The 22,596-nt window shown below is 34.3% G+C and overlaps 4 protein-coding genes across 7 annotated transcripts; 2 read left to right on the forward strand and 2 right to left on the reverse strand.

Annotated features, from left to right (window-relative positions):
* Nucleotides 1–150: 150 nt before the first annotated feature.
* LOC132036597 (plant-specific TFIIB-related protein PTF2-like) lies at nucleotides 151–6,517 on the forward strand. 4 transcript variants are annotated; one of them, XM_059426966.1, is made up of 3 exons: nucleotides 151–2,458; nucleotides 2,604–2,675; nucleotides 5,903–6,517. In XM_059426966.1, the coding sequence occupies exon 1, from the start codon at nucleotides 283–285 to the stop codon at nucleotides 1,891–1,893; it is 1,611 nt and encodes a 536-aa protein (XP_059282949.1). In that variant the 5' UTR covers nucleotides 151–282; the 3' UTR covers nucleotides 1,894–2,458; nucleotides 2,604–2,675; nucleotides 5,903–6,517. The 4 variants fall into 4 exon arrangements, with proteins under 4 accessions (XP_059282949.1, XP_059282947.1, XP_059282945.1 ...); XM_059426964.1 differs by having other exon boundaries at nucleotides 151–2,675; XM_059426962.1 differs by having other exon boundaries at nucleotides 2,538–6,517.
* On the reverse strand, nucleotides 5,969–6,376 carry LOC132038221 (uncharacterized protein At5g01610-like). The gene has a single exon (XM_059428924.1). The coding sequence runs from the start codon at nucleotides 6,374–6,376 to the stop codon at nucleotides 5,969–5,971; it is 408 nt and encodes a 135-aa protein (XP_059284907.1).
* Nucleotides 6,518–8,053: 1,536 nt separating the features above from the next.
* Nucleotides 8,054–9,749, forward strand: LOC132037062 (pollen allergen Sal k 5.0101-like). Its single transcript, XM_059427493.1, has 2 exons — nucleotides 8,054–8,312; nucleotides 9,122–9,749. The coding sequence occupies exons 1-2, from the start codon at nucleotides 8,129–8,131 to the stop codon at nucleotides 9,469–9,471; spliced, it is 534 nt and encodes a 177-aa protein (XP_059283476.1). The 5' UTR covers nucleotides 8,054–8,128; the 3' UTR covers nucleotides 9,472–9,749.
* Nucleotides 9,750–19,586: 9,837 nt separating this feature from the next.
* On the reverse strand, nucleotides 19,587–21,020 carry LOC132036020 (uncharacterized). Its single transcript, XM_059426242.1, has one exon. It carries the CDS (start codon nucleotides 20,774–20,776, stop codon nucleotides 20,222–20,224), a length of 555 nt encoding a protein of 184 aa, XP_059282225.1. The 5' UTR covers nucleotides 20,777–21,020; the 3' UTR covers nucleotides 19,587–20,221.
* Nucleotides 21,021–22,596: the final 1,576 nt, after the last annotated feature.

Here is a 22,596-nt window from a genome sequence, read left to right on the forward strand (position 1 = left end):
TGTTCCCATTAAATGGGCCGTTAGATGCAGGGGTATATATGACCAAAACACTAACAGCGAGGTATATATCATCGAAAAAAATAAACGGGGAATCCGCACAACTATTTCGGGATATTACAGCAGAACATATATGACCCTTTGCCGAAAAAACAAAAAGATAAAACCCAAGAATCAGACGACGCCGTTCTGTATAATACCCATTCAGGTTTCCCCTAATTTTCAATTTCTTATCCATCAAAACCCTAAATCTTCAGTAGATCTCTCAATTCAACCCCCAAAACAATGGATAATCCCAATTCTCGTCCCTGCGAAAATTGCAACAAAAGGACAATAGTTGCAGATGATCATACAGGTAACCCTGTTTGTAGATCATGTGGAATTATCCAAACTTTCGATAATTATGATCCACAAATTGGTGGTTTAACTGGTCCTACAGGTACTTATGTACATACAGGTACATCAGGTATTGGAAATAAATATAATTATAAAGAAACAAAAATATATGAAGCAAAAAGAATAATTAATGATATAACATTTCAATTACAATTTTCTTCTTTGAAATGTAGTGAAGTTGAAGTTATGGTTGAGAAAATTACTGTTGGTGAATATGGTAAAGGTAAATGGTTTGAAATATTTGTTGGTGCTTGTTGTTATGTTGTTTTTAGACAAGATAATAAGCCTTTGAGTATTGTTAAGGTTGCTAGTTTGGTTGGTTGTGATATTTATGAGTTAGGTCGAATGGTTTATCGGGTAGTTGAATTTTTAGAATTGCAGTTGCCTCAGATTGATGTCGTTGGTTCGTTCGAGAATTATGTTAAGAATTATGTTAAGGGTGTCGCGTGTTTTAGTGAGGTCGACAAGGATGTTATTACGAGGATGTTGAAACAAGGGGTTTTTTTAGTGAATTGTTTGGTTAAGTGGTATGTTACGACGGGGAGGAAACCGTTGCCGGTCGTGGGGTCGGTTTTGGTTTTCGTCGCGGAGTTGAATGGGGTGGATGTGAGGATTGAGGATGTTGCGAATGAGTTGGGGGTCGCGGTTGTTACGTGTAAGTTGAGGTATAAGGAGTTGTTGGAGAGGTTAGTGAAGGTTGCGAGAGGTTTGCCTTGGGGTGAGGACGTTACGGTTAAGAATATTATGAAGCACGCGACGTTTGTAATTCAATACATGGAGTTGAAATCGATGTCGAAGTTGAAGAATAGAGGTGATGGTAAAAGGAAGAGTTTCGAGGATGTTGGATTTGATTTGGATTATTTGATCGATGATTGTTTGAGCAACGAAAACGATTACGCTATCGATTTTAATGACGAGGAAAACGACTCGCGGTATTTTCGGACGGAGCGTGCGTCAAATTTGAGTAGTGAAAGTCCGAATAGATTCCAGATATCTCTAGAGTGTTTGGCGATGGTTTATTCGAAGATTAAGAATGATATGTATGTAAACGAGTCGACAATTAGCAGAGATAATAGCATTCCGAGAAGGAAGAGAAGATATGGCATAATTTCGGTCACTGATTGGTGGAAGGGCGAATCGGAAATGAGCAAAATGCTTTTAATGAAGGAATTAGTGGAGAAAGATGTGGGATTGAGTGCCATGCCTCCGTCTTTTGATAGAGGTTGTTTGACATATGAAAGGAGAAAAGAGAAGATAAAGGCTGCGAAATTTCGAATCCATAAGACAATGTATCCTTCAGATGCTGGATCGATGGATAAGGTTGATGTAGGCCCCGTTGAACATGTAAATGCTGGAAAGAAAAGGAGAAGGAAAACGAAAGTTGATGTTGATTGGGAAGATGTCATTATTGAAACACTTCTCCTTCATCAAGTGAAAGAAGAGGAGATAGAGAAGGGGTATTATAAAGCCTTGTTGGACTTGCATGTTTTCAACTATTGAAGATCTAACCTGTCAGCACCAACCATTATGCCAATTTATGTAAAAACAAAGATGTGACAAAGAATTTTTTTTACTTTTCTTTAACTGATTCTTCGAGAGAATAGGAGCTATTTTTGTTAATGTTTTCATTCTGTAGCTTTGCAAGAGTTACATATTTTTGGTAAAATGAGTGAGAAATATACTGGTGGAATATACAAAAACATGCTTTGTTTTTTATATATATCGTATTTGTATTCTCTGTATATGTTTTGCCTTCAATAACCTTGGCTTTTATTTCTTTTATGGGATGAGATGTTCCGTTTCTCCCAGTACATTTTCATTTTGATTCATACAGGAATTTTTTTTTTTTTTCTGACTTGCAAGATTTTCACTCTTCCAATCTATGTTGATCTTAGGACTCAGAATTGTGGAACAGAGAAATTATATTTGTAGAATGAATGAGGGCTCCTTGTCTTTGACCCAGTTCATTATGGTTTCCTTATTGGCTTTTGGTTATTCTAATTTCTCTTTGATAGGCAGTTATTTCGCATGCTGGATAATGTGATGATTCAAGGGGCCATAGATGGTAAATGATGTCATTTTTTTGTGTCAAGTTGAAAGGGCTTATTTGTAGAACAATAATTTTTCCATCTTCCGCCGATTAGGATCATTGCTTTTCTGCTACCAAAGGGGAACTATACTCAAGTCAACTCAGAGTTTCAATATTCCAGGGAATTATAATTTCAGGAAATCAAACACTCTGTTGGGCAGCACCTCTTCTGATAATTTGACGCAATCTTTAGGTAACTATTGGACATTTATTAAAGAAATATCTTGCTTGTTTTGCTTCTATAAGAGTAAGATCTGAGACGAGTATGTTTGATTAACAAAATGAAGTAAAGGCTTATAGTTTAGAATTTTGTTATCAAGTTTATATTCCTTTTCCTGTTTTTTTTTTTTGGTTTCTCGTGTTAAAAGCTTGACATGCATATATTCTTAAACAATCTCAATACATTCTCTTCCCTTGGATAAGCTCGCTTTCTAATATTCAATTAAAAATGTGAAAAGAAAAAAATTGGCATGTATGTTGGAAATGAATGTATGTTATATCAAAGCCTTGCTATGTATTCCCTCAACCTCAGAAGATGTTATATGTCAGGTACTCTTGCACTGACTTAAGGTGATCCTTATTAAGTTCTCCATGGTCTATCAAAATTTCGTATTACTTTCCTGAATGCCGATATATACACACAGCTGATGTGCACAGTTATAAATGTGCACAGAAAAAAATTGGCATGTATGTTGGAAATGAATGTATGTTATATCAAAGCCTTGCTATGTATTCTCTCAACCTCAGAAGATGTTATATGTCAGTAACTCTTGCGCTGATTTAAGGTGATCCTTATTAAATTCTCCATGGTCTATCAAAATTTCGTATTACTTTCCTGAATGCTGATATATACACACAGCTGATGTGCACAGTTATAAATGATGATGAAACTACAATTACATCATGGATTTGGTTTAAAAGCTTTCATAACAATTTCCACTAAGTGCTTCTCTAGCACTAACACCTTATTGCTTTCTGATAGATCCATCTACACATACGCCAGCATTTGGACCAACATCACTTGTTCTGTACCAAACTTATGTAACACCGTGATTGAACGCAGTTCCAAGTTCTTCGCTGAAAATACCACCCAAGTAGAATTGAAATGTGATTCCACTCACATGAATTTCTGTATACTGGTTGTTTAGAGACAGAATTTAGCAGACCTGACTTGATATATGCTGGGACATAATATCTTCATAGTTCATACCATATAGCTTTAGTAGTATGATTTGTTTTCTTCTTCCTGGTGCAGTATCAGTCCCTTCTACTAAATGTGAATGTAAATGCATCAACAATAAGATCTCTTCCAGAGCCTATATCTTCATCAGTTGTGGTGCAACCCGCAAGTCTTTGCTGTGTTAATGAGCTTAGCTTGCACCCAAGGGTGTGGCCTAGTGGTCAATGAGTAGGTTGAGAACCATGAGGTGTCAGGTTCAAATCCGAGACAAAAATATACTCCCTCCGTCCCAATTTATGTTATATAGTTTGACTAGGCACAGAGCTTAAGACTGGAAGGAAGACTTTTAAAACTTGTGGTCTAAAATAAGCTATAGATATTTGTGTGACTCTAAATCATTTCATTAAGGGTGAAACGGGAAGTTTTAAGTTAAATTATTTCTACATATAGAAATGTATCATTTTTTTTTGGGTAGACCAAAAGGGAAAGTGTATCACATAAATTGGGACAGAGGGAGTAAGTGATTTCTTTCCATCTGTCCTAGCTTTGGTGGACAGAGTTACCCGGTACCTGTTGTTGTGGGTGCTGGCAGGTATCCCGTGGAATTAGTCGAGGTGAGCGCAAGCTGGCCCGGACACCACGGCTATTAAAGAGAATGAGCTAAGCTTGCCAATTATTATTTGGTTAATTCCTTCCCTAGTCCCACAGCTGAAAATCCCCAGCAACATCCTGTGGTTTTGGAAAAAATAGTTATGGAGTTGGTGAATACGTTCATTTATTTAGATTTGAAGAAGGTAAAGGTAGCTAAGTAAATGAGATACGTTTTTCTTGGTTATACACCATAGTTGTTCTTAGCTGCACTAACAGTTGCGTTTCTCCTCCAACCACTGTAGACAGAACTACAGTCACATTTCTGTACTTGAATGATGTTGATGTTTGTGAATTTTAACAAGGTGGGCTCTATATCCAGCCGGACTAGCTCAATACTCATTCATTTGATCAGCAGAAGTATTGATGCCAAGTTTGTGACGCTGAGTGGCATCGCTGCTGAATGAGAAAACAGATTTTACATTCTCCTTTGCTTTGTTTTGTTTTGTGCTTTCTGCGTCATCATTTGTTGGCACACCTATAATAAGCCATCACTGCTCATGTCTCTCAGACGTCAATGCCCTTGTTCAAGATAACTGATGCAGCTAGAGAAGCCTGTATCAATAACAAGCCATTTTTCTGTAGCTGAATCTTTGAAGAAAGGATGGTAAAATACGTGTTTTATTCTTATTTGAAAAGATTTGGATGAGAAATCTCTTTATATCTTCAAAGGAATTGAGGTACTTATAGTTATTTACTCATTCACTTTCCCAAACCCTAAGTACTTGCTAGTTGCTATAACCTAGTAGGGGATAAAATCAAAGTTACGCAAGATATGGACCATTAAAGCTCTGTAGCTGTTGTGTTATTGAACTTCATATTAGTATCACTTTTGCAATTTTCTGTTGTCTTTTCTGTATTCCTCATTTTTGTACATGAGTAAATATAATTAGCTTTCATGGTTTAATTCTTTGCTGTAGTATGATTACTTCTGTTATCACGATGTTTGAAGCATCTACGACGGTGATGAATATTAATTAATTTTTTTAGTGTTATCATGTTCTTTTTTATCAAGGTTAACTGAGATGAGGTAAGGTTCATGTCCAGGTTGCTATAAATTTTACTTTAGTGATTCCGTAGCACTGGGTGTGTTGTTGTTGCCGGTATTATTCCATAGCACAACTTCAATTTGACAAATTGTTTATGAACAGCAGGATGCATGACGGAACGGACGATAACAATATCATTTCCTCCTTGTAGTGTGTGTTTACCTTATGCTGAAACACTTAATTATTTTCCGTTTATCTAATATTCTTCTCTAACTATGTGTAACTTTATGTGATTTTCCGGCTCCCATACTGGGCAGAAATGAGATGTTGCTTGTGGATTGTAAACACAAGTACAATCATACCTCTCGATAACAGCCATCCTCTATAACATCCGATCTTTCATGCTTTGTTATATTATATATTTTCAAAGTAACAACATTTCTCTATTGCAGCCAAAAGATATCGGGGCATACTATGTTGTTATAGAGAGGCTTGACTGTACTTAGTGACACAAAATGTATATTTCATCATTTCATTCATGAAAAAGCATCTCACAACAAATTCTTATTTGTCTTAACGTGTCGTTGATCGACCATCAAACAGGTTCAAGTGTATGAAAAAAGCAAACAGTACAGAAAACATATAAATCTGAAGATATGTTTTCTCCTTTTACTGTCCAGCAGCAAAAGCCTCAACGGGGAAAGTTTTCGTGATGCCAGCTAGACTCTTGAAGTGAATCTTTCCCGTAGCGGGGTCCACTGTGATATCACCGACCGGAGGCCATAGCATCAGCTCCTTGGCCTTCACTCCTTTAAGCTTCTTGATCCTCTTCTTCTCGACGTATCCAGTTATTTCAGTACCATAACTCACCAGCTTACTGATCATTTTAAAGTTATGTTCGACTTTTTTAGTTTGCAGGATCCACATGTACCCGGTGGTTTTTACGAACCCGACTTCGATTACTTCAGCTAGAGGGAGAAGCCCTGCTGGGAGTTCATATTCTTCAAGAAGGGAAAGTGCCATTTTTAGCCCTTCTTCATGACCCTTCTTGACAATTGCTCCTTCCTTTTCTGCCATGTTTGTTATTGTTGTTTGCTTATCTTGCTTAGGGGAACTGAATTTATAGTGTGGTTTGCTTAGGGGAACTGAATTTATAGTGTGGTATTTGCATGTAAAGAGACAAAACTTGATGGAGAAAACAAAGTGAGCATTGTATTAGTCCCCAAAGCTACTGATTTTACTTTGCTCTTCATTTTTTGTCAGTGTCTCTTCATCGCTAGTTTTTTTTTCTTGATACATGTTACATTGTTCCAAGAATTAGATGCCAATTCCATTTCAATTTATATAGGTTTTGTCCATGGGTTCGATGAGAAATAAAGGAAAATAAATATTATTCAATTGTGTATATTTTTATTTAAAATGAACATCCTTCTCCACTGAGCTGCAGCATTCAGTTTTCAATTGTGTAAATACATTATTAGACTGAGCTCTATTTATAGACACTACATTATAATTTTTTCCATACGTAGGATGCTATGTAAAAATCCTATTCCTATTCTAACACTCCTCAAGTTGATGCATACAAGCTAAAAGTACCGAACTTGTTATAGATGTAACTAATACAAGGATCAATGAGGAACTTGGTAATATCTGCAAGTTGATAATTTAACTTCACAAATTTCGTAACAATATCTTCGGGATGTAGCTTTTCTCTCACAAAGTTAGAGTCAATCTCAATGTGTTTAGTTCTCTCATGAAATGCCAAATTTGATGCGATATGAGGAGTTGCTTAGTTATCAAATATGAGTTTCCATCTGGCTGATTTCTCCAAATTTTAGTTCTTTGAGCAGCTCTTTAATCCAAACTAGCTCACAAGTTGCTACAACTGTTGCTCAATATTTTGCTTCTGCACTAGATCGAGTGGCCACACTCTGTTTTTTACTCTTTCAGGACACCAAATTATCTCCTACTAAAACACAATATCTGACACTTCTTGAGATTGACGTGGATATGCTAATTAAGTTTAGTTTGAGGGGGAAATTTTAAAAATGCGATACAATTCAAGTTTGTGATGGCAAAAAAGGGGTAGTTCAATGCACAAAGCATCTTGCGTTCGCCCAAGGTTTGGGAAAAACCGCATCCTGAGGGGGTGCAATATAGACAATCTATCCTGACACAAGCATCAATGATTGATTCTGCTGCTTGAATATTCCTTGACCTATAAATCATACACATACAATTTTACCGTTTGTAATGGCAATATGACCAAATATACCTGCAGCGTATTATTATACATATGTAATATGCAGTCACATCCTGAAAAACATTTGATCAAGATCCGTTCAATCTTGACCAAATCGATCCATTTGGCATGCTACTTTCAATCTTACAAACAACTTATATTACTTATGGGGAAAACATTTATTAGTGAATAGTGACCTTTAATTACACTATTGTTTTAATCAAGGAATCTTTTTAATTTCTTGTTGATTTTAATTGGAAAAGAAATTGAACTTGAGTGTCTAAGCTAAACTATAACAAGGCCACTCGTTCCCCAGAGAAAAGGGAGAAAAGAGACACTAGATGAGTGAAAATAGGAGGAAATTCTACTAGTTTTACGTTATACAAAAAGAAAAAAAAATTAAAGGATTATTCAATTAAGTAAAATAAAATGACTTGTAACCACAGAAAGACCAAAAGAACATGATAACCTCACAACAATAACTGACATGCAAAATATAAACCATCCCCTCAATTACAGAGTTCTTCACTTTCCTCTTAAAAAAATTGCTACATACAAAAAGAAATAATAAAACAAGAAAATAAAAAATGACAAAATCCGGTGAAATTATTCTAATTGTCAGTGCAGTTTGTTTGTTTTCCCTCTTTGGGGTAATTCAGGCTGAGGCAGAAGCTCCGACTCAGACTCAAACTCAGTTCCATGTGGAAGGAAAAGTATATTGTGATTTTTGCCGTGCTTTATTCGAAAACAGGCTTAGCAAGCCCATGCCAGGTATATATTATGAGTTTAAGTTATATACGTTATGTATATGCTTTGAAATGATGAGATGAGATGTATGTATACCACAATTCAATGAGTATATCTGCTTTAGTCTATGTTATTCGAATTCTTTAAAAATGTCACGGTATTTGTGTCGTATCCTTAAAAAAAATTAGTTTTAGAGGATCTGACACAAATATGGTGATATTCTTGAAAAATCAGAATTACATAGGCTTTAGGTACATATAGAGCCATAGGTCGCCCCATTAGTTGAAGTGTGAATTCGACTTTTCGGGACAAGTTCAGGGTGGAAACCATGCCTTCTCCCAAAATATAATTCCATAGTAGATTTCATATATTTTCTAAAGATTAAAGATGTTAGCCTACATTTATTATTTATTTTAGTTATGCTACACACACCCCTCATCATGTACAAGCCTGACTTTTTTATTCTTGGCCAAACATGTGGAATTTTCTGTTTGATAATAAGTGGTGGTGATATTTGAACACAGAAGCGCAGTTCGGAGCAAATGTAGTGCATATAAGTTACAGATTCATACAATCATAATAACTATGGCTCCGACCTTGTGTATATTTAAAAATAATTGATTTCGAACTTGATCAATCAAATGGCCATTGTAGCAGCCTGAAATCGAACTTATAATATTCAAACCCTGAATCTGCCTCCAACAAAACCTCTGCCTGCTATGCTACAATTTGAATTATGTAACCGCCTTGCTTAAAAGCTTAAATTGTTATAGATAGTACTTTCATTCAAAAACTTAATTCCACGTTGTATTTACGTGCATCCATGCATGCAGATGCCGAGGTGCGATTGCAGTGCAGGAACCAAACGGACGACACCGTCACCCTGACGGTCGAGGGCCAGACCGACGAGCGTGGGGTCTACAGCCTCCTCGTGGAACGCGACCACGAGGATGAGATCTGCGAGATGATACTCATGAAGAGTAGCATGGATGATTGTACTGAAATTCCAAATGAAGGTCATGCAAAAGAATCAGCAAGAATTACTATCACTAACAATAATGGCATGTCTGAGACTACTCGCCATGCAAACCCTTTATTCTTCTTGAAGAAAGAAGCTTCCCCAGAATGTGATGAAGTCTTTAAGGAACTCGAATTATTGCCTGAAGAAATTAATAAATCTTAATTAATTTTACTTGTAGTTCAAGAAACAAGCTGGATCTCAACTCCAGCTATCTGAACCGAATTTTACTTATATACATTGATAGTGTAAAGAAATATTTACACTATCAGCAGGTCAACCATAAGATATTTACAAGTAGGATTTAAGTCATGCGCACAACAGTGCAATGAATTTTGATACTTCTAATGTAATTTAACCTCTTATAGCAGGTTACTTACAATTTGTTGTAAGTTACCAAATGAATACATATTGAATAAAGTTACCTATAATTACATCTTAAATTATCTGATTGTATAAACTAAAATCTTCTTTTAACACTGTCAATGCATTGAAAATTAAACTTGTACTGATAGTATAAAAATTCTTTATAGTACTACCGCCTACAGGTGGATATTAGTTAACCTCATAATTAACAAGTTCATCATGTTATTAATTATGTAATTGTTACTAGTAAGTATTTCTCCTAGGACTTGAACCCGCACGTCCTAAAAGAAGATATTAGTAAGCATGGTATATTGAGAGCTTTAATTTGTAGCCGGATTTTGTGTTGAAAGGCCTCAATTTATATAATATAAACCCAAATGCAATAATAATAAAATGTTTTGTTTGTTAACTTCCTTCTTAAATACTGTAATATTAATTAGAATTTCACACGAAATACATTATATGGAATATAATTTTACCGGATTTTATTCTACATCTTAATTTAAATGATACTAAGCCCGATATATGTATGTATCACCTTTGCACAAAAAAATTAAAAAAAAAAAAAAAAAAAAAAAAAAACATAAGAAATGAAAAAGTAATCTTTGTTTTATCTTGAGAAAAAAAAAAAGGTAGTCTCTTTCAGTTAGTGGGATAATGTGTGCAAAGGGAAAAAGATTGGTATACGAGTCAACATTAAAAATAACTTATATATAGTGGTAGCTAATGCTTTTCTTTTCCATCACGATCGTTAACAAAAGTCAATTATTGTTATTACTACTATTTTTGTTTCTTGTTGCAAGTTCTTTGCCCTTGGCTTTGTGGTTGGAGCTAACTGGAACTAACTCAATATATTTGTCTTTTTACAAGGAATATTTCAAGTTCTATGTTCCCCATTACTCCAAAGTTAATTTGCTCGTGATGGAGTAGGTAAACAAATTGAGAACTCATTTATGAAATTAAATCACTTTAAAAAAAATAAAAAATTAAACCATTTGTATAGTAACTAAACCGTTATAATTATTTCATCACAACATACATTGTCTAATCTCTATATAACTAGTTAAAAGTGCTTTGGTCCGTGGACAGGGCCTAATGATCAATGAAATTGGTAAAAACAAGTATTCTCGTCGAAATATTGCACGGTTTTCCCTTCAAATGGATTGGTTTTTAATTTTTTCCTTCAAAATTGAATTTACGCTTAGTGGAACATAAGTTCTTTAAGAGCGTGGGCATAACTTGTGATTATTATGATGTGTATTACACTTTTTCTGGCGCATAAGTTTGATTTTGTCAAAAATTAAAATAAAGCCCACTTGAAGGGCAAAAATTAAAGACTAACATAAAATAGGGAAGTACAAATGACCCATTGTCGTCTAATTTGGCCCAACAGCTTTAATTGGTTTGTCCCTCGGACTACGCCATCATCGAGTTCAGAAGAGTGTGATGTGAACTTATGTTATATTTTATAGAATCATTCATTTTTCTCTCTCATTCTGATGTGTGAAATTTGCCTACGATTTCATGTGCATCCCTTCTTGAAAAGTCTATAGCCCAGGAGTTTTTCAGTACTTCTCCTTGATTCGCCCTCGTGGACTCACCTCCTGTCATTTGTGTCAAATTAAAGTGGTTTTGGGGGGTGTGGGGATAAAAAGAATTTGCATCACTAATGTATGCATCTAGATTCTAGTGGTACTTATACCATATCTATTAGTACTTATTTATTTTACTGTTTGATACATATTTTCTGTTATTATATATATGTTCTTCATTGACTGCATTTTACTGTTTGATACATGTTTTCTGCTATTATATATATGTTCTCCATTGACTGCATTTACTGTTTGATACATATTTTCTGTTATTATATATATGTTCTCCATAGACTGCATCTATGCATTCCATTAATTAGTTGGAGTGATGGACATATGAAAGAACTCCTAAAATTGAGGGGAAAGGGGGAAGATTAAAGGAGATTTAAAAAAGGAATTTGTGGGAAGAGTCTTCTTTAATAAATTTATGTATTAAAAAATGAAAAGGAAGAATAAAGTTGAATATTTTAATGACCCCACTTATTAGTTGCCACGTCTAGTAAGGCGTGATCACAACATAGAGAAATTATTTTGTCCAAGTTGGCTTCTCTTTTTTTTTTTCTTTTTTAAATTTAAATTTAAATTTAAAGTAAATTGATAGAAGTTTTCTCTTTATTATTAGTATATATACATGTTAATATGTTATACTTTGAAGGAAACAGAAAAGGCCGCATGGATGTAACTTGTAAGAAGACAAGAATAAAGAAACAATAGAATAATTGTAGAGGAAGGCGCCCATTTATTTTTCCTTAGAATTATTTTAGTACATTTGTTAATCCACATTTATTTATGTGGAAACTCTTACATATCAGTATCACTAAATTATAAGTTTTAATGGTATTTTAAAAATTGAATTTACACTGTTATGTAGGGAATTCTTATTTGTATCACTAGATTATGAATGTCGACATTGGCGTGAGAATTGAATTTACACTTATTGTGTGAAAGAGATATAACTGTATCACCGGGCTATAAATTTTGGTGGCACCAAATTCATTACTCGCTTAATTGACTATATTTTTTAATTTCTTTTATTAGTTGATTTAATTAGTTCGTTTTGTTTTTCTCTTTTTCTATATGAATACATTTTTAAGCTTTTCATCCACCGTACTTGGTATCATTATGGAGACTAATTTATTCGTATTCGCTTTAGAAAATTTTTAAGAGTAAAGCTTTATCTACGAAAAGCAAGTCAATTTATGCATTTTGATCTTGTTGTTTTGTAAAAAGTAAGCTAAAATACAACAAAAAGGAAAAAGAGGTGTCCAGATGCATGTAATAGAATAGCAGGATATTCTCAAAGGAGAAAATAATAAATTTTAATTAATATCAAATTATTTGGTTGAGTTTTTCTTTTTGATATAAATAAAAGGGAAGTTGGAGAATAGAACCAGGAGAGGATCATTAATATTGTCTTTATTTTAATTCTAGTTCAATCTCAATTTGAAATATTAGCTACCAAATGTACCTTGTCGAAACACTTCTCCTTTTCCTTAATTTATGGAAATTTCCTCCCAATTTATAGACAGAACATTAATACAAATAAAAGTTTCACCATATTCCATAAATAAAAAGTCCGACCACACAAGCTATTGGAAGCTTCTAATGCTCCTCCTATTTAAATTTTCTATTTAGCTCTTAATGACATGCTTTCTAATTTTATTCGCAGTCATGGCAAATATTATGAGTTTTTGAACAATTTTATTAAGAGCATTCATAATTTAATACATATGTATGAGTTTTTGATATGCAATATAATTTTCCAAAAGAGGATGCTCGATTGATTGTCCTTCAGTCTATGTGTAACGATCCGTTTGGTCGTTATAGTGCTTTTGCCCCATTTACCCCCGTTGATCCCCTGTTAATATGATTTTGACCGCGAGGATGGGTGGCACGGTTCCATGAGAATTAGAGTCTTAAAGTGAAAAACGTTTGACCGATAGTTGACTTTTTTGTAAACAGACCTTTTTTCGGAAATCCGTCGATTTCGAGAGGTCCAGATAGTGGATTATGACTTGGTGGGATGTTAGTTCGCTTCCCAAGGCACTCAGGAGCACTTTGGGTTATTGGTTGGAAAGTTGATCTTTGGCCATGGGGTGTTGACCCGGTCAAATAGACCTCCGTTGGGAATTCCGAAACCACGAGTGAGTCCGTAGCGTGTTTTTATGTATGTTTGTATATCTGGCTTGCATCTGGGAGGTCCCGGGTGATTGTCGGGTTTGGGAATGAGTTAGTGAAAAAACAGCATTCTGCTGGTGTCAGATATCTCGCCGGGGCAAGACCTTGCGCTGTGCAGCGGACCCGCCTCGGCGAGGCCTGGTTCACTAGCGCGAGTTGAGGGGATTCGTGTGAATTCGCTCCAGCGGACATCTTTGTAGCTATTGGGGAGTCGCGGGAGCTGTCCCGCTGTAGCGGTTCCACTATCGCTGCGGCGGAAAACGCATATCAGAATCCTATTTAATGCTAAGTAAAACCCTTTGTTTCCTATTCCTACATTTATTACTCTTAAGTGTCTTTAAGGCGAATTGAAGGGGTTCTAAGCAGATCCTTCTTGGGGGTAAGTTCTTTAACCTTGATTTCCTTTATTCACCTTTCTTAAGCATGAATCCATGGTAGAAAATCTATAGAACTTAAAAATCTATAAAACTTAAGGAAGAAGATGGGATTTGATGTTTACTTTATCCTTTGATATTTAGTCTTCCAATATGAGATTAATTGATGGATTTGACTAATCTAAGCATGGAATTTGATGAATTAGAGACCAAGAGGCTTGAATATTCCATTATAGTTGAAAGATTGAAAGTTGGGTTTATACCTAAATTGGGAGTTTTGACTTGAATGATGAAATTGACCAATTCTTGAGCTAATTTAGCAATTGGAGAGTAGAATTGAACTTCTAGAACGTTGAGTTACCTATTCCATCTTTGAAATACCCATTTTACCCTTGCGGGCCCGTTTTCCCTCTTTTACTTAATTGATTTTGATTCGAACGAATGCTTAGCAATATGGGTATCGTTGTTTCTCATTTGTAACTTAGAATTCAATAATGGCTAGACTTTGAGTACTTGGAGGCTCTTCGAAAGGGCAAGGCTTAGATTTAATTATTCGTGGATCCAGCTCGGCAGCGAGGTAGCTTACGGCTTACCTTTCGGTTAGACTTCAGTTAGCTAAGCATATGTAGAAGTTAGTTATTGTCGGAGAAAGCATGTTAAGCCTTCGGGTATGAAATTGGGATGGATATTCTTAGGATTGGTATTGTTGACTGATATGTGGGCTTGTTGCCTCTTGTAGTTTATTGGCTTGATGTCATATGTGTGATATTGGACTTGTACTTAGTTGTCATATTGTGATTATGAGATGGTTGTCTCTCACTTATCTTGACATTATCATGGATAGAGAAAAGGACTTGACTTGATATTGATATTGTGATATGTATCCATGTGTGACACGATTGGGATTGATATGACTCACTTGATATTGTAATTTGCATTGCATTCATCCTTATTCCCATGAACATTGATATTATTTGTGATTGGTGCTGATGATGATAAGTGAGAATGAAACATCCATGATTCTTGGACATACTTGATAGAGTAGCCATCTCTGGGTTGTGTGCGGAATGGCTAGTGTTGTGGAGGTGAAATCCAATTAGGTTGGTTCCATAACGTGTTATGTGGGCTTGTTGCTATATTTGTTATATTTGTGACTTGTATTTCCATTTCTTGATATCTCAATTATCATTGGAAATGGAAGGATAATAAAAATGGCCTGAAATTGTGAAGTGTACTTTATGACAGTTAAGTACGGGATCCTTGATATGACTTACTATCGATGTTGATATCATGCATGACATACACTGTTATTTCATATGATGATTTGTTATGAACTGTGATTGGAAATAATGATAAGTGAGAGAGTGTAGCCTCCGAGGTCTTTGCCGGAGAGCGTAAAAGAGAGATGAGTGTCCGATGCCCGAGGTCTTTGCCGAGATTAGGGGTGTACAAAGCAAACTGACAAACTGCACCAAATCGATACACCGAGTCAAACCGAGAAAAAAACCCGACTATTGATTTGGTTTGACTTGGTTTGGAGTTGAAAAAAAAAAATCCGAACATAATTGGTTTGGTTTGGTTTTAGCTAAAAAAGGTCAAACCGAACTAAATCGACCCGACATTACGTGTATTCGATTTTTAAATATTTTATACATAAAAATATTACTTGTAATGTAATTTGTAAATATTTCTTAAATTTTTTCATAGTTTTTTTGTCTTTTATCATATTATTTTAAGCTGGAACTTAGAATTTTGAATGCCAATAGGCTTTATATCCCATGGATGTTAGTAACTCAAATAAAGTCCAAATCAAAACTAACTCAATACTAGTGCTAACAAAAGAAATTCAATTCTAACACTAGGACTATTTTCTTAAGAGACACCTTAGTTATATAGTTGTGTTATTTTCTTAAGAAACACCTTAGTTATATAGTTGTTTCTTACTAGGACTAAAGAAATCTTTGAAGTAAAAGTCAGATGTTTTGTATGAATACTTTTTCGGAAAAAAACCCAAATAAACTGAGAAATCCCGAAGTTGAAAAATCCGAATTTTATTGGTTTGGTTTGGTATTTGAAAACTCCAAACCATCCCGGTCCATGTACACCCCTAGCCGAGGTAATGAGAGTGTCCTATGCTCGAGGTCTTTGTCGGGATCGTAAGAGTGGTACATGGACTTCGCGGGTCCCCCATGGGTCATGACTATCAAGACGTGGAGGTTTCTGTCCGTAGTATGTGTGTACGCTATGAGACAGTTGGCCGGTGCATTGCATTGCATAGCACATGCATTCATATCTCTAATTCTGATTGTTGTATTTATTGTATTGCCTGGTGCGTTTCAGCCTTGATTCTTTGGTTGTTGATTCATTTGAGATGCTGCGTATTGGTTAATCATTTACCTAGACACTTGATGGATTCAAGGACTAGAGGTTTTTGCCTAGACTATGACTGTAGACTACTGAGATCTAGTGTGGTCCATATTACTGCTAGTCTTACGTGGATGTACTTAGTGACTGACGTGGAAGTGCTTAGTGATTGCATATTTGACTGCTTGTATGCCTATCTTTCAGTTTCTTTATTTTATATATGTAGCTAATTGTTGTCGGCTTATGATGCCTACCAATACGTGTTGTTTGTACTGATGCTACCTTGTTGCATTCTTTTTTGAGTGCAGAGTTTGCTACAGATTCCACTTCAGGACTTCGTGGGTGAGTTCCCGAGGCAGTCAGTTGGAGTTTCCAGGGTGAGCCATGTTCCGATCCGTTGCCCGGAGACTCTTCTATCCTAATATCTTTATTTCATATCTTGAGATAGACTTGTATATTTCAGACTTGTATTAGTAGCTCTTGTACTATTCAGACCAGATTCCTTGGGTAGTTATTGTATTCCGCATTACTATCTATTTATGATTTTAGACTTCTATTGTTTTTATTATTTATTTATGTTGTTGAATGAATCTTTAAGAGACGGGTCCGCCTACTAGGTGAGAAAAAGATAGGTGCCCGCACGACCCACGAGTTGGGTCGTGACATTATGTGGCTTAGCCACTGGTCACAGGAATCACATGACATGTTTAATTAAGGCCACAAATTAATTTTTTTAAGAAAATCTTTCTTGAACTCTAAGTCCGAGCAAATTACTCGCTGTGGAGGATGGATAATTGTGATCCCTCCTCCCCCAACCATAGATCTCATGTTGAACTTTGAGAATGGAGAACTTTTAGGCAGGGAGCGCTTTATTTCTCTTAATAAGCCTATTCAGCGAAATATAAATTAATTTGATCAGTTAATTTCAGATCCAAGAAAATTAAGTAGGAGATGTGGATATATTTCCTTAATCATTAGTATAAGATTCTTGGAAAAAAATTGGAAACTATGTTTTCTTACTTCAATTAGAAGATCTGAAAAATGGATGGGAACTAGAAAAAGTTCAGTATTCTGTTATTCTATCCCATCTCTGAATTAACCAATCCATGCAAATAATCTAATATATAATTTTATATCCCAAATGATTAATTATATATGTCCCTTTTTACTGGTCCCCTATTTAGTGGAGAAGGTTTTAGAAACTGAAATGAATCAGAATATATGGTATCATCAATCATCTCTCCCACCCCTAGCCACCCAAAAATAGCTAAAAGAAAAGGAAAAAAGGATAATAGTACTTTTGATCCCTCAGTTATTGATAGATTCTGATTTTAAAAAAAGATAATAGTACTTTTAGTTCTTCAGTTATTAATAGATTCTGATTATAATTCCCATAATATCTCATTAAGTATATTTAACCTTCAATCAATTGAATCGAGCACTATTGATCGCTTTATTAGTGAATATTCACCAATTTACCCTAGGCAAAGCTGTTTCCGTGTAACCTATAGCCATAAGACACATGTTCGAGTCGTGGAATGATCAGTCATTGATGTTTATATCAGGATAGATTGCTTATATCACATCCCTTGGAGTGCGGCCCTTTCCTGGACCTTACGTGACGCGGGATGATTTGTGCACCGAGATGACCCTTGTTGATTAATACAACTCATGTGTTGTATTAAATTTGTACTGCTAGTTCACATATATTAGACAGTAATATAGTTCTATGAATAGTCAAATATACCATATTTTATACATGAAGGACTAAAAAAAATATTTTAATTAATTGAAGGTTAAATATGTTAAGCATATATCGCATGGACTAAAAGTAAAATTTTACTAACAACTTAAGGACGAAAAGTGCTATTATGCCCAAAATTATAGCCACAGTTGACCCTGCAAAATAATTGAAAGGTCTCAAAATGGTGATTTAATGAAGCGTTCTGGGATTCTCTTAGCATAAAAAAAATTAATTATTTTATATGGTCTCATCAATTTACAGTACAAAAAGAAATGCCTTTGAGAGATAACTATCTTGCTTAGTTAGTGCAAGCTGGAAATGCAATTATATTCTATGCTTTGGAAAAAGACGCATATTTGTGGGGACAATTATTCCATCAACCTTGGCCAAAGTAGTCTTTCTATCATCTTAATATGTATCACCCAAAAAAAAAAAAGAGAGAGAGAGAGAGGAGTCACTATTAGAAACTTGCGTCGGCGAAATTTGACGGATTTTTCTGACGAAAAAATCATCTTAACGTTATCAGTGAACCAAATTTCAACAGATTCCGTTGAAAATTAGCGACTTTTTAATAGTGTTTCCGATGAAATTCACAAAAATGTGCTCGTCAGAATCTATTTTGATAGATTTTTGTCCTAGATTATCAACAGTTTTCAAACGAAAACATCGACAGGAAATCCATAGATTTCTAGTAGTGAGAGAGGATATATATTTTGATGAAAAAGTTCACGGTAATCTAAACTATAATCTACTTGTGAATATAGGCTTTCCTACTAATATAATCATAACAATGTCTAAGTATCATGGATTTTTTTATAGCTAGCTTAATCTATATATTTAATACCACATATAGGTCATGATCTTCTTCTTTTTTCTTTTTTTAATTGTATTCCATCATTAGCTTGGCCTCAAATATGCTAATGGCATTTTTCTAATGTATTTTAATGAGTTATCATACTTATAACCATCCGAATACGCTTTAGCACATGATGAATAATTTAATTAAGAAAAAGTGCATTTAATCTATTCCAAATTATCAGAAAGTTTAATATTCTAGGGATACTAGTGAGAGGCTTCCACACAATATGTGCCAATTATACACATTACAAAATATAGAAATCAACGGCAGATAAACTTCGTCGCGAAACAATAAAAATCATTCGTTAACTCAATTTAGTGACGGATTATTAAAAATATATTAGCTACGATTTTTTTGTGATCAATCTGTAGCTAGTTTTTGTTTTTCTGTAGTGAATTGATTTTTCGCTCTTCTCCTTCTCTTTCCCTCATGTAATTTTTTTTATATAAAAAAAAAGATGTATTCCATATAAGTTTAAATAAAATATGGAAAGAAGGAAAAAGATAATGAAGCTATGTTTATTCTCGAAAGGAAATTGGATTTCAACATCATGCCGACAGAAGAGGGGAACTAAGCCCGGAAACAAGCAAATTGATAGCTGCTTTTTTTTAAAAAATTTAATAAAAAAATTCCCAAACAAAATCATTTCTAAGATATTGTAATTTATTTATTATTTTATTGTACTTTGATCACACCACCATCATTTCAATCTCATTTAATTCAGACCAAATGAAATATTATATTTTAATAAAACAATGACCAAAAAAGTCCAGGAAAATAAAAATTAAAAGAAGAAATAGCAGTGATCACTGTAACATTTTTCCAATACATAAATAACCATATAGTACAAAATTCAAAACGATTACACAACTTTATAGCATATTATTATTTTTCTTTCTATGCATATATACATGAAATAAAAAGAACGAAAAAGAAATATAAAAAGCACAGGGTTCAACATAGAGCTAATAACTTCCTTTTAGAACCCTAATGGAGGATAAATGTTCTTGAAATGAATATTAAAGACATATAAAAGATAAAAAAAACTGTCCCTTTAACTATACGAAATATTTTAATTTTATTCTCTAATACACTTTTTGAAGCATTCATAGCATTGCAGTTACCAGAATTTTCTGTATCTGTCCTTAGTCCTAACATAGCTCCAACATGAAGTATAACAGGAAAGTAATTTTGACCCATAGTCAAAAGTAGAACGGTAAGTTCAATTATTTTTCTCCAAAGTATTTGACACTAAAATCGACCTGCTCCATGTTGAAGCTCTGTTAAAATCAAGAGCAAATACAAATTCATCTGCTAACGGCTAAGGTATAAATAATCCTAAAGTATAAAGAAACATAAAATTGAAATATTTCGTTAGTACGTAGAAAGATAAATTTGAACCTTTTTTTTTTTCTCGAAAATAAAAAGAAAACCACATTCAACATGATTCACTGACAATCTCAGAGATACTTTCTAGATGAGGTCTCCATACTCCAACTCTTCCTCTTCTTCTATCTCTTTGTGTTGACACCTTCTCCGACAAAATCTCACTCAAGTACTGATCATCAGACATTAGTAAGTTAGCACTGCCCTCATTTTCACGTCCTTCTGATGAAACTTGTCTAGTCTTTTTCTTGTTCCTCGTGGATGATCGAGGACGAGTCTTCGATTTTTCACGAGGAGCAGAAGAAGAAGAAGTAGAAGAAGAAGACGAAGGCATTGGCATGAGGAAATAAATCTTGCCACGTTGGAGCTCAGCATCAGGAGGGACTATAACAATTTTGGGACAAATTTCTTCATTTGATGAGCAAGAAGAATATGAAGATGTTGGTTTTTTTAAGATGTGTTTTGGATGAAGTTTCATGATTTCTGAGGCCTTAACATGTTTTCCACTTATTTCTTCAACTTTACCATTAGAATGAACTATTCTAATTACATCAAGTGCACCACATGGAAGAATACAAGCTATGCAACATCTAATTGCATTTCTCATGATGGATTTTAATTTAATTTCTTGTTTCTCTAACTCTCTCTCTCTCTCTTTTTTTTTTTTTTTTTTTTTTTCCCCCTCTCTTTTTATTGAGAATTTTTTGAGAAAGAGAAAGAAGAAGGAGAAGGGGGAGGAGTGGGGAAAGAAAAAATATAGAGAAGGGAAAAGAAGTCTCTTTTGGATAAAAGCTGTGATTTTATTATGTGCTTTTGGGTTTTACCTTTTTCCTTCTCTTTTGGTGGATGCCTCTTCTCTTTCCATTCCTTTTAGGATTTGAGTTAGTATTTTTATTGATAGTGCACGAAAAGTTTTACTTATAAGTGTAGTTTTATTTATTGAAGTAGATTAGCTGCATATATTCCAGTTTGTTTGACACTATTTTTTTATTAGTCCCTTTCAAAAAGAATGCTATATATGTTTCAATACTTAAAAATAATTAATTTTACTCTTATTGAGAAGCTTTTTATAGCTAAGGAACTGTAATGAAAAGTTTAAGACCACTAATTTCAAAAGTCTATAACTGTACAAATATCGTTATATCATGCTTAAGACCACAAGTTTAAAGGTTTTTATTTCTTTCTTAAACTTTATGTCGAGTCAAGCTTTACCAAACATACTGGAAGAAACGGAGTATAACTTTACGAAGTTACTAAGTATATGCTTATTATAGAAACTTACGTATAAGTAATTTATAAGTGACCTGATTGTGTTATAGCTAAAGAAGTGTTATGAAAAGTTTAAGACCACCAATTTCAAAAGTCTATATCCATACAAATATCATCATATCATGCTTAAGACCATAAGCTTAAGTCTTCATTTCTTTCTTAAACTTTATGTCGAGTCAAGCTTTACCAAATATCTTTGGAATAAACGGAGTATATCTTTATCAAGTTATCAAGTATATGCTTATTAAAGAAATTTATGTATAAATATTTTTTAAGTGATCTGATTGTGTAAATATTTCTGACTTTATTTATGTGTGAACTTAAAGGCAAAACTGAAATTACTTGCTGAGTGGTGAAATATATGCCATTAGTAATATACTAATCTCACCTCATGATGTACTTCCCCTTTGGATCCATAAATCAAGATTCTTTTTCCATGAACACCTTTCCCATAGCCCTCCATTGAGTTCAATAATGTGAGTTGGCTGGTTAAGTATGCAAAATTTGGGACCCAGGGGGCATATGCCTTACTGGTGACACAAGTTTATCCATGATTGAATTGCCAAGTCAGCTCAAAGTGGGGCCCACAGTTGCTGAAAGGACAGGTGTCTCTACCAACACTTGACACTTGTCAATAGCTGGATGGTTGAATTCTCCTGGTTGGAGTAGGTGAACAGGCTAACTACACAGTAGGCCACTATGGTCCTTGTTTTGGAAATAGCCAAAGAGAAAGGGCGATGAATGGGAAAAGGTTTTGGTTAAAGCCTATAAGTTCATTAGCTCAATTATAGCATTATTTTCTTTTTAGTTAGTTAAAAAGGAAATAACAGTAATTTGGAAATAAGTTAATTAGTTTTCTCATATTATTATTATTAGTGAGAATTTTTTATAGTCACATCAATATTATGAAATGTTTAAGATTATAAGTTTTAAGAAATTTATAACCGACACAATTGTTGCGACATGCTTATGACCGCAAATTTTTAAAAATTCATTTCTTTGTTAAATTTAAAATATATTCAAACTTTATCACATAAATTAGAACAAAAGGAGTCACGTCTTCTTTTAGTAGCCACTTTCTTCCACTTACTAATTTAAACAGACGAGATAATAAGTTTTTTATTCTACGATCTTGCATCAAGAATTATCATGTCCATG

The sequence above is a fragment of the Lycium ferocissimum genome, chromosome 11 (assembly GCF_029784015.1).
Source record: "Lycium ferocissimum isolate CSIRO_LF1 chromosome 11, AGI_CSIRO_Lferr_CH_V1, whole genome shotgun sequence".
Lineage (NCBI taxonomy): Eukaryota > Viridiplantae > Streptophyta > Magnoliopsida > Solanales > Solanaceae > Lycium > Lycium ferocissimum.

Excerpts from the sequence above, each read along its gene's own strand:
- LOC132036597 (XM_059426964.1), top strand. The coding sequence starts at position 283 with ATGGATAATCCCAATTCTCGTCCCTGCGAAAATTGCAACAAAAGGACA.
- LOC132038221 (XM_059428924.1), bottom strand. The coding sequence starts at position 6,376 with ATGGCAGAAAAGGAAGGAGCAATTGTCAAGAAGGGTCATGAAGAAGGG.
- LOC132037062 (XM_059427493.1), top strand. The coding sequence starts at position 8,129 with ATGACAAAATCCGGTGAAATTATTCTAATTGTCAGTGCAGTTTGTTTG. Across the intron at positions 8,313-9,121 it reads GCTTAGCAAGCCCATGCCAG|ATGCCGAGGTGCGATTGCAG; the intron begins GTATATATTATG and ends CCATGCATGCAG.
- LOC132036020 (XM_059426242.1), bottom strand. The coding sequence starts at position 20,776 with ATGAGAAATGCAATTAGATGTTGCATAGCTTGTATTCTTCCATGTGGT.